Here is a 10,781-nt window from a genome sequence, read left to right on the forward strand (position 1 = left end):
GTGCAAAAAGTTGTTGTAGAGCATATAATCCGAAGTGAAGCTCCTACCTCACAAGTCAGTGCCTCTTTCCGTCTAAGACAGTTCTCAGGAAAACTACCTTGTCCTAGTCATGAGGTTGATTTTGATTCCTGGCGCCACAGTGTTGAGCTCGTACTTCAAGACCCCGATCTGTCTGACTTGCAACGCTCACGAAAGATCTTGGACAGCCTTTTGCCACCTGCTGCAACCGTGGTGAAACCTTTAGGCCCCAAAGCCTTGCCATCTGCTTACCTTGAATTGCTTAATTCAGCTTTTGGCACAGTGGAGGATGGCGATGAGCTTTTCGCTAAATTCCTTAACACACTCCAAGATGCAGGTGAGAAGCCCTCACATTATCTCCATCGCTTGCAGACAGCTCTCTCCAAAGCTTTGAAAAGAGGCGGTGTTGTAGCTGGTGAAGCAGACCGACACCTATTGCGTCAGTTCTGTCGGGGGTGTTGGGACAATGCCCTTTTAGCTGGTCTCCAGCTCGAAAGAAAAAAAGACGACCCACCTTCATTCAGTGAGCTACTGCTACAGTTGAGAGTGGAAGAGGACAAACACACTGCAAAAGAAAGTCGAATGAAAAAACACTTTGCTGCCACCAGACCAAAAGTAGCCTCACACGCTATAGCTGCAAACACTGGCATTCCCGAACCCATAATGCAAGACGATCTCACTCAGATGCGAAAACAGATAACTGAGCTGCAAGGTCAGCTGACGAGACTGAAACCCCAAAAGGTAGACCCACCTGTAGTTTCTCCAAGTGATCTGGTCACAGAATTAAAAGCACAGATCACTGAGCTCCAGAGCCATCTCGCTAGACTAAAGCCACCAAACCCTAAGAAAAATCCAAAGCCACCAAAAGCTAATGCTAATACTAAACCAAGAGGACCTGAGCAAATTCCCTTGACAAACCAAGCTGCAAAGAGTAGGCCGAAGCCCTGGTACTGTTTCCAATGCGGCGAGGACGGCCATATCGTCTCTGCATGCTCCAATGACCCAAATCCATCCTTGGTTGCTGATAAAAGGAAACAGTTGAGAGAGAAACAGTTACTTTGGGATAAGCAAAACAATCAAACACAGTCTTTAAACTAAAGCAAGCCCTCATTGCGGGACAAATGGGTGCTACTGATGAAGCCAGTCCCACTGAATATTCACATAAATCCAATAAACGATTCCTATCTAACAAATCAGCCACTGTGAAAATACCTAAAGGCTTAGTCGGAGCTAAGTACACTGCTCAAGTACAGATTAATGGACAGGCTTGCAATTGCCTTCTCGATACCGGGTCACAAGTAACCACAGTGTCCCAGTCTTTCTATGAAAGCAATCTCTCACATCTGGAAATTTATCCAATACAAGATCTGCTGGAAGTCGAGGCGGCAAATGGTCAAAATGTCCCATATTCAGGCTTTATTGGTGTCGACATTACCTTTCCTAAAAACTGTTTCGGAACTGAACTTACTGTGTCCTCTCTTGCGTTAGTGGTTCCAGACACTCGATCTAATGTTCAGTCATCTCTCTTAATCGGTACCAACACTCTTGATTTTCTCTTTGACAGTCTCTCCCTAAACGATACGAATCTCAGTGCCCTGCCATACGGTTACAGAGTGGTGCTGAATGTATTACGACAGAGAAACAAGCAAAAAGAGAGTGGCGGCTTTGGTCTTGTCAGACTGTCAGGGAAAGAGTCTGAAATCATTCCTGCGGGCCAAAGTCGAGTCCTTGAGGGGTCAATTAATGTAAACACCGAAATCTCTGACAAGTGGGTAGTAGTTGAGTCTCCCTCCTTATCCTCCTTGCCAGGTGGTATTCTAGTCACCCAGTGTTTACTTACCCTCCCTGAGAAACTCTCACAAAAGCTTCCAGTGGTCCTGCGAAATGAAAGTAAACATGACATAGTTATCCCTGCAAAGAGTGTCATCGCTGAAATGCATGCCATGCTGGAGGTATTGCCAAACAGTCAGATTCCACAGCAGTCCGAGCATACTTCCAGCTCAAACGCCGTTAAGCTCGACCTCAACTTTGCCGATTCTCCAGTCCCTGCTGAATGGAAAGAGCGAATCATACAAAAGCTGAATGCTATGCCAGAAGTGTTTGCACTACATGATACAGATTTCGGTTGCACCGACCAAGTAAAACACCAAATCAAACTGAGTGATCAAACCCCCTTTAAGCACAGACCCCGTCCTATTCGACCCCAAGATCTGGATGCTGTGCGGAAGCATTTGCAGGAACTGAGCAAGGCAGGAGTAATCCGTGAGTCTGAATCGCCATTTTCCTCACCGATAGTGGTGGTGAAGAAGAAGAACGGAGACATAAGACTCTGCGTTGATTACCGAAAGTTGAATCTGAATACAATCAAAGATGCCTATGCGCTTCCTAATGTGGAAGAGGCGTTTTCAGCCCTCACTGGGTCGAAATGGTTTTCTGTCCTTGACCTCAAAAGCGGGTACTATCAGATTGAGGTCGATGAGACTGACAAGCACAAGACAGCCTTTGTATGTCCGATGGGGTTCTTCGAGTTTAACAGGATGCCCCAGGGCATAACAAACGCTCCCAGCACATTTCAAAGGTTGATGGAGAAATGTATGTGTGACATCAACCTTAAGGAAGTCCTGGTCTTCCTGGACGACCTTATAGTTTTCTCCGACACCCTTGAACAACATGAAACCCGCCTTCTTCATGTGCTTAGTCGTCTAAAAGCATACGGTTTGAAGCTATCGATTGAAAAATGCAAGTTCTTCCAGACATCCGTGAGGTACTTAGGGCACGTCGTTTCTCAGCATGGGGTTGAAACGGACCCTGAAAAAGTCGCAGCCTTAAAAACATGGCCAAGTCCCAAAAACCTGAAAGAGCTCCGTTCCTTCTTAGGGTTCGCGGGGTATTATAGGAGGTTTATCAAGGACTTCTCTAAGATCGTCAAACCCCTTAGCAATCTGACTGCCGGATACCCCCCACTGAGAAAGAATAATAGCCCTAAGCCAAACGGTGTCCAGTACTTTCAGCCAAAATCTCCTTTCGGGGAGAGGTGGACAGAGAGTTGCCAACGAGCATTTGAAACGATAATAGAAAAACTGACTACTGCCCCCGTGTTAGGCTTTGCCAATCACGAGTTGCCGTACGTACTACATACCGATGCTAGTACAACTGGGTTAGGGGCAGCTCTTTATCAAGAACAGGAGGGGGAGATGCGCGTAATCGCATACGCGAGTAGGGGACTATCAAAAAGTGAAAGTCGCTACCCCGCCCACAAGCTCGAGTTTCTTGCCCTCAAGTGGGCTGTAACGGAAAAGTTTTGTGATTACTTGTATGGCCGTCCTTTCACAGTGATAACTGATAGTAACCCCTTAACGTACATTCTAACCACCGCTAAGTTAGATGCGACAAGTTACCGCTGGTTGTCCGCCCTGTCCTCTTTTGAGTTCCAACTCCGGTACAGAGCAGGCAAACAAAACATTGACGCAGATGGCTTATCCCGCCGTCCACACCCCGAGCCAGTAAATGACTTGGTCTCTCTGAAGGAACAAGAGCGGATTCGCCAGTTTTTACAACACCACTTACCTGGCACAGATCCTTTCACTCACATTCCTCCTCACGCTGTCAGTGCAATCTGTGACAAACACCTAGTCTTCCAGTCTCTTGATAAAGACCAAAATGCTTTTGCATCCCCACTTGTAACCTCTCTGTCCATGACCACCAATGCTCTTCCCGAGAGTTTCGAGCAGTGCAACGTTTCTCCTGTCATTCTAAGTATGTCCGAAGAAGAGTTGAGACAAAGTCAAAGAAACGATCCTGCTATTGGCGAAATCATACATCAGCTCGAAACGGGTGAAACATCTTCCTCTACTGTACGGCAAGAGATTCCATTACTTTCCATCTTTCTGCGCGAACTAAACAAACTAGAGTTTCAGAATGGAATTTTGTACAGAAAGAGGCAAGTAGGTGAAGGAATCCAATATCAACTCGTTCTCCCTGAAAACCTGAGATCTATGGTGTTAAAAAGCCTTCACGATGACATGGGTCACCTCGGCTTTGACCGGACTCTTGACCTAACTAGAACCAGATTTTTCTGGCCAAAAATGGCTTCAGACATTGAGCAAAAGGTCAAAAGTTGTAGCAGGTGCGTTTGCAGAAAAACTCTGCCAGAGAAGGCAGCGCCCCTAGTAAACATACAAGTCACCAGACCTCTCGAGTTAGTATGTATCGACTTTTTAACTATCGAACCAGACCGCAGTAATACAAAGGATGTCCTTGTCATTACAGACTTCTTCACGAAGTACGCTGTAGCAACTCCTACCCCAAACCAAAAGGCTCGAACCGTAGCCAAAGCTCTGTGGGAAAATTTCATCATCCACTATGGTTTTCCGGAGAAGTTGCACAGTGACCAAGGAGCAGACTTTGAATCGAAAACCATCAAAGAGCTGTGTGACCTAGCTGGAATACAAAAAGTCAGAACTTCACCTTATCACCCCAGGGGAAACCCTGTAGAAAGGTTTAATAGGACCCTACTAAACATGCTAGGTACACTCAACGACGAACACAAGATACATTGGCGTGACTTTGTTAAGCCACTCGTACACGCCTATAACTGCACCAAACATGAAAGTACTGGGTTTACGCCTTATGAGTTAATGTTTGGTAGGCAGCCTAGATTACCAATAGACCTGGCTTTTAATACCCATTTGAACCATCGTCAGCAACAATCTCACTCACAGTACGTTAATGCCCTCAAATCTCACCTCCAAGAGAGTTACCAACTGGCTACCAAAAATGCTGCTAAAGCTGCGGAACGGAATAAAACCAGATATGACAAGCATGTAACTGAATCTGTCCTGGATGTTGGCGATCGTGTGCTTGTGAGGAATGTTAGGATTAGGGGTAAACACAAGTTGGCCGATAGGTGGGAGTCCGTTGTCCATGTGGTTGTGAGTCAAAAAGACAACCTACCGGTATATACGGTCAAACCAGAGCACCACAATGGTCCCACTAGAACTCTTCACAGAGACCTTTTATTACCGTGCGGGTTCTTGCCAACTGTCCCTGAACATCCTCCTGCAGTCCAAGAAAAACCACGCCGAGCAAGCACGCGTCAACACCCTATAACTGATCCTGATGAACCGGAACAGGACTATGATTCTGAGGAAGGGGACAACTACCCTCTGTATTACCCTCCAAGTCCTTTCAGAGAGCTCTCCAGGTCCTTTGAGGAATACAAAGTAGTTTTTCCCCTCAACACTCATTCAAACCCTGCTGTTGAGCGACCAAAATCAGACAATGCTCAAGTCTCAGAACCTGCCAGACCCCCTGAACTGGTTGATGCTCCTAGAGAGGCTGGTGGTGAGGTATCGGCCAGCCATGATGAGCCTGGTAACGCTACATTGCCTGATAATGCCCCAGAGGGCATGAACATGATGGAAATGGCAAAGTCACTTGAGACAGAGAATGTACCTGAACCTGCAAGGGAAGAAGAACCAAAAACACAACTAGGTGAAATGGACAGTGCACCAGATTCAAATGAGGAAACAAGTAAAACTCATATTGAAATGAATGAGGACCCATCTGTGAACAATGACAACAAAGAACATGACCCAGAGGCAGAACAGGCTCTCAGGCGATCTTCTCGAGAAAGACTAAAACCCAAATTCTTAACCTACCCTGAATTGGGGAATCCTCTTGTCAGCATAGTTCAATCTCTGTTCCAAAGCTTAAGTGACGCTGTAACAAACACTATTGAAGCCCACGAGATCAAAGTAGTCTAAACTATGCCTTGTGCAAAGGGACTTGCATATATTTAAGCAGGGAGGGTGTAACCCTGGTTACAAAGCACCATTTCAAACTAAAGTTGTTAATAAAAACAGTCATAAAGAAATGCATTGCAAGCAATGGATAGGCAACAAATAGGTTAAAAGAAATTTAAAATGCATTAAAATAGTCAAATGCTTTATTTCATACGTTTCATTTAGGTTTAAGAACATAGAAAAAGGGTTAAAAATATGTGAATTCATTTTATTTATTTATTTATTTTCTTCATTTAACATGGTTTAAAATGTGTTCAGACTCTTATTTTGAAGAGTCACGTTGCAGCGTGACTCCTGAGACTAGCCACAGCCAATCAGGTTGTTTTGTTTTTTCCTGCTTGTTAACGAGGGAGAAACGCAGACAGTCGTTGTAGAGCTGCTGCTGAAAACAGAGGAAAACAAGAAGAATAAGTAAAGAGTCCATTTAAAGTTAATTTTGTGCCTTGAAGGAGTTTTTTTTTTGTTTGTTTTGTTGTGTGTTCCAACCTGCCGTGACCTGGCGATATTTCATACTTGTGTTCATTGCCGAACGGGACTTGGTGAGTTAAAAGAATGTATTTTATTTTATGTGTGGAACATTTTGTTGTGATGTATCGGTACTTTCATGAAGATGGAAAGCTAAGGTAGTTAATTTATGATGTTTTGTGTTGGAATGGTGGATGTACATGGTGGATTGAAGCACAGGCCTGTAGTTCAATGTCCTGTGATGTTACGTTTTTTTTCTGCCGCCATGATGGCGAATGCGCCATTTCATGAAGTGCAAATTAAGCTAAAAAACAAGCTTTTATCAATATGTGAAGCTACCAGATGTAGTATTTGATTTTTTTTGTGCATATTATTTTATTATTATGCTAGGCCATTAAGGTTTGGACCGGAAATTCTGAGCGAATATCGGAGTTGGATTCCACGTGCGAGATGTAAGATGGCGAGCCACCCAGTGACCCCATGAACTGTGCATCACACAGGATCAAAGCGCCTCTGCCGGATGTTGCATGGGTTTCATCAGAAACTGGTAGGATTGATCCATATTTCACTGCAGAGCTGCTGTGGATTCACAGAGACACTGGATTAACCGTTTAGGACTAAAGGACTGACACTTAAGAGAACAAAGACAATTACTTGTGAAATACAAGTTTATTCAGTCTTTTGCTGAATACAATTTGAGTTGTTTTGTTTTATTTTTTTTGCTATTGTTTTATTTGTTAACCCTTCATGTTAATGCTGTAATGGTGTTTTCTGACATGTAATATTTTTTCTGGGGTACGAACAACAAAATAGAAAACGGTTGAAACTAACAGGGAATTTAACCAAACTTGAACTAACTCTTGAAACTTAAGAACTAAACTTTATTCAGAATAAAGCTGAGTTAACTCACATAAATTAGTGATACAACTGGAGACTAATAATAACCTAGGTTGAAAATAGTATCCTTTTAAGCCAAATAGTAGGTTTAAATAAAAGAAAAAGGATTCATAAACTAACTCACGTGAACACAAAAAGAGGGGGAAATATATTTTTTTTCCTTGAAGTGATTTTGAAATTAATGTTAACTGTATGTCAACTGTCCATTTTATGATGTCAACTAAACGTATTAAGCCGGCAATTTAAACTGATTCTGTGGTCTGTGGTTATTAATGCATCTTACATCAATCACTGCTCCTGTAGTGGAACCTAGCACTGAGCCTAGTATACTGTAACTGTTACAGAAGTTTTACACACGCAATATCGTTTTCAAAAAAAGTTGTCGTTTACATCAACCCGCATAAATACAAAGGGGCGGCAGTGTAAGGAGAAGGATAAAGCCATGCAAGCCAATCAGAATCCTCAAAATCGACAACGACGAATAGCACGAGCGACTTCCTGTTCCTTTCAAAACAATAGACATGGCGCGAGGTTCGTTCGTGTGGACAGACAGCGCGGCAAATGCAAACAGGCCAAAAGCGTTTTCACAAAAGTAAAAATGAGTACCACTTTAACAGCATCCATGATCAAATAGTAGCCAAACAAACTCATAGACAGTATGGAACAAACTCTGAACATAGGGCGCTCACATGACGTAAGCATTTTCTGGCGCATAATGTGACGTTTGAGAACCTAAAACCCCGTTTCTCCCAGTTGACACGGCAACACATAACCGGCGTTTTCAGAAATCTCCACTTTGGCCGGAGTTTTTAGAAATAATCGTTCTCTGGGATAAAAACTGCGTTTTCGTGTAAATGACAGGCCAAAACGCAGGGAAATATCTGCGTTTTCCCATCGTGTAAACGGGGCCTCAGGCTCTTGGGAGAAGAAACCTCTCCCAGTCCCAGTCCCAGTCCCAGTCCCAGTCCCAGTCCCAGTCTCTCTCTCTCCCCCCCGGCTCTGCTTAAATACTGGATCCTCTTGCCATTGATGAGGAACAGCTGGTAGGTCCCATCACCTAGATTAGGACAGGGAGGAGCACAAGAAATTGGACAAAAAAAAACAAAAAAAAAACCTTTTAATATATGTCCAAATAGAAACTGTTATTTAAAATGGTAATAATATATCACAATACTGTAGTTTATACCCTAGGCTACTATATTTTAATCAAATAAATGCAGGCTGGGGGAGCAGCGCAAGAGACTTATTTCAAAAACATTAAAAAAATCCACCTGACACACACACACAAGTTTCAAGTTTTGAAAAATACAACAACAAACAGTAATATTGTAAAGTATAATAACAATTGAATTTATAATTAGCCTATATAGGATTATGTAATGGTTCACAAAATTCACGGTTCAATCACTGTCTGTTGTTGCATTGAGACTCTGGTAGGGCTTTATTTTGAAATTCTCGTCAGCAAAATAGAGGGAAAACAAACAATATTGACAATATTGTTTATAAAATGTTACTCACCATGTTCATTTATGGTAAATCTGACTGTTCCGTTGCGTTCGCACCACATACTTGATAATCGTGCTGTAAACATTGCCTACGCCAATAGCAGGCGCTTATAATTGTGACGTGCGCCAATGGCAGCTGCAAAGGAGAAGCAATATGGGAAATACCGACTGTTTTAAGGAATAAACGCAGAATTTTTGGTTCTTGTCGTGTTTAACACAATCTACACTCGATCGCGCGAGGATATCCATCGTGAAAAATCGCAGCTTGAATTTTTTTTTAGTTACCATCGAAGTGAAAGACAGGTCCTTTCTGTGGTATAAATACAACGTACAACAAAACTACAACTCCCAGCAGGCAATTGGGTCCATTGGCTGCGCGCGCACACACACTCAATAAATCAATGAATGACACTTACCCATTAGAAAACGCAAATGCATACGTCCTGGGACGGTAACACCAGTCAAATTAAATCATTCAAGGAAAATACATCTTTGCAGTGCATACACAGAAGTGCCAATAATATATTTTCACTGCATTTACAATTGCAGAAATAAAGCTATGAGATCGTTATTACAATTAGAAATCAGAAAAAAAAAAAAAAAAAAAGTTTTTTTTTTTTTTTTTTTTTTATATATGTCCAAATAGAAAACTGTTATTTAAAATGGTAATAATACATCACAATACTGTAGTTTATAGCCTAGGCTACTATATTTTAATCAAATAAATGCAGGCTGGGGGAGCAGTGCAAGAGACTTATTTCAAAAACATTAAAAAAATCCACCTGACACACACACACACAAGTTTCAAGTTTTGAAAAATACAACAACAAACAGTACTTTTGAACGGTACAGTTGGTTTCATTACAACATTTACACTACATTTATTCATTTAACATAACCTTTATTGACTTAGAAAATGAAGAAAATGACAGGCTAATTAATATGTTATATGAATTTGTGTTTCAATATGTGGCATCGTCAGGTTTTCATACCTCAAATTAAAACCCAGTGATGTCTAATGGTAACAAAATAAAAACGAAACTAAGATTATGCCCTGTATCATGAAGAAAACATAGGTTTATTTTGTGTTACATGACACCTATTGGTGTTGCCTATATGAACAGTGCTAATTCAGGTTAAGAATACACTGTGACAGAGGCAAAACAATTTATTAAAATAATAATAACAACAATAACAATAATGATTATGACGACGCATGCAAAACAGAGAGAAAAGACTCAATTCTATTCGAATAATTACACAATACCACTGTTACGTTCCCAATTCATTTTCTAGGGGCAAAAGGGAAAGTAGCTTTAAAGCTAAAATGAACAGCGACAAAGAAAAGTTAACCTATCTGAGTCCCAGCACACAATACACAAAGTAAGATTTCCAATACATTTATTTACAATAAGTGATAAATACAGTGCAAAAAGAATCCTAAACAAACAGCTCCAAAAGAAAAAGAAATGAAGCCTGTTCTTCAGGAGCAGGTAAAGCCAAATCAAACAAAAGATCTCACTACCCGGTAGAAGGAACACCTAATTGACCTACAACAATCAACACAAATAAACAACAGAACTCTTACCTTACTTCCTAACTAACAAAAAACAGGAGAAAATGAGAAAAGAAAAATGGCACCCACTCCCTACTGCTCCAACACTCAACAATGGGCAAGCAATTCAAAGCTGCACACTACAGCCGTAACAACACATTTAAGCGTAACAACACACTTAAGCTTAACATACACCAACAAGAGCAACACTCCAAGTCTGGTAACACAACAGTCTCAGGCCACATTTACACATAGCCGGGTATTTAGAGAAACGAATATTTCTCCCCCTCCGTTTTCAAAAATAACATCGTGCACGTGTAACCCTGGTTACAAAGCACCATTTCAAACTAAAGTTGTTAATAAAAACAGTCATAAAGAAATGCATTGCAAGCAATGGATAGGCAACAAATAGGTTAAAAGAAATTTAAAATGCATTAAAATAGTCAAATGCTTTATTTCATACGTTTCATTTAGGTTTAAGAACATAGAAAAAGGGTTAAAAATATGTGAATTCATTTGATTTATTTATTTATTTTC

At 41.5% G+C, this 10,781-nt stretch overlaps 1 protein-coding gene across 1 annotated transcript; it reads left to right on the top strand.

Moving 5' to 3' along the window:
• Positions 1-140: 140 nt before the first annotated feature.
• On the top strand, positions 141-1,116 carry LOC309510206 (zinc finger CCHC domain-containing protein 18-like; the record flags this gene model as incomplete). The annotated part of the gene is made up of 1 exon (XM_082191243.1): positions 141-1,116. A coding segment is annotated over one exon (976 nt), but the record flags the coding sequence as incomplete, so codon positions are not given.
• Between the last annotated feature and the right edge of the window lie 9,665 nt (positions 1,117-10,781).

The sequence above is a fragment of the Leuciscus leuciscus genome (genome assembly GCF_965113295.1).
Source record: "Leuciscus leuciscus genome assembly, contig: SUPER_11_unloc_4, whole genome shotgun sequence".
NCBI lineage: Eukaryota > Metazoa > Chordata > Actinopteri > Cypriniformes > Leuciscidae > Leuciscus > Leuciscus leuciscus.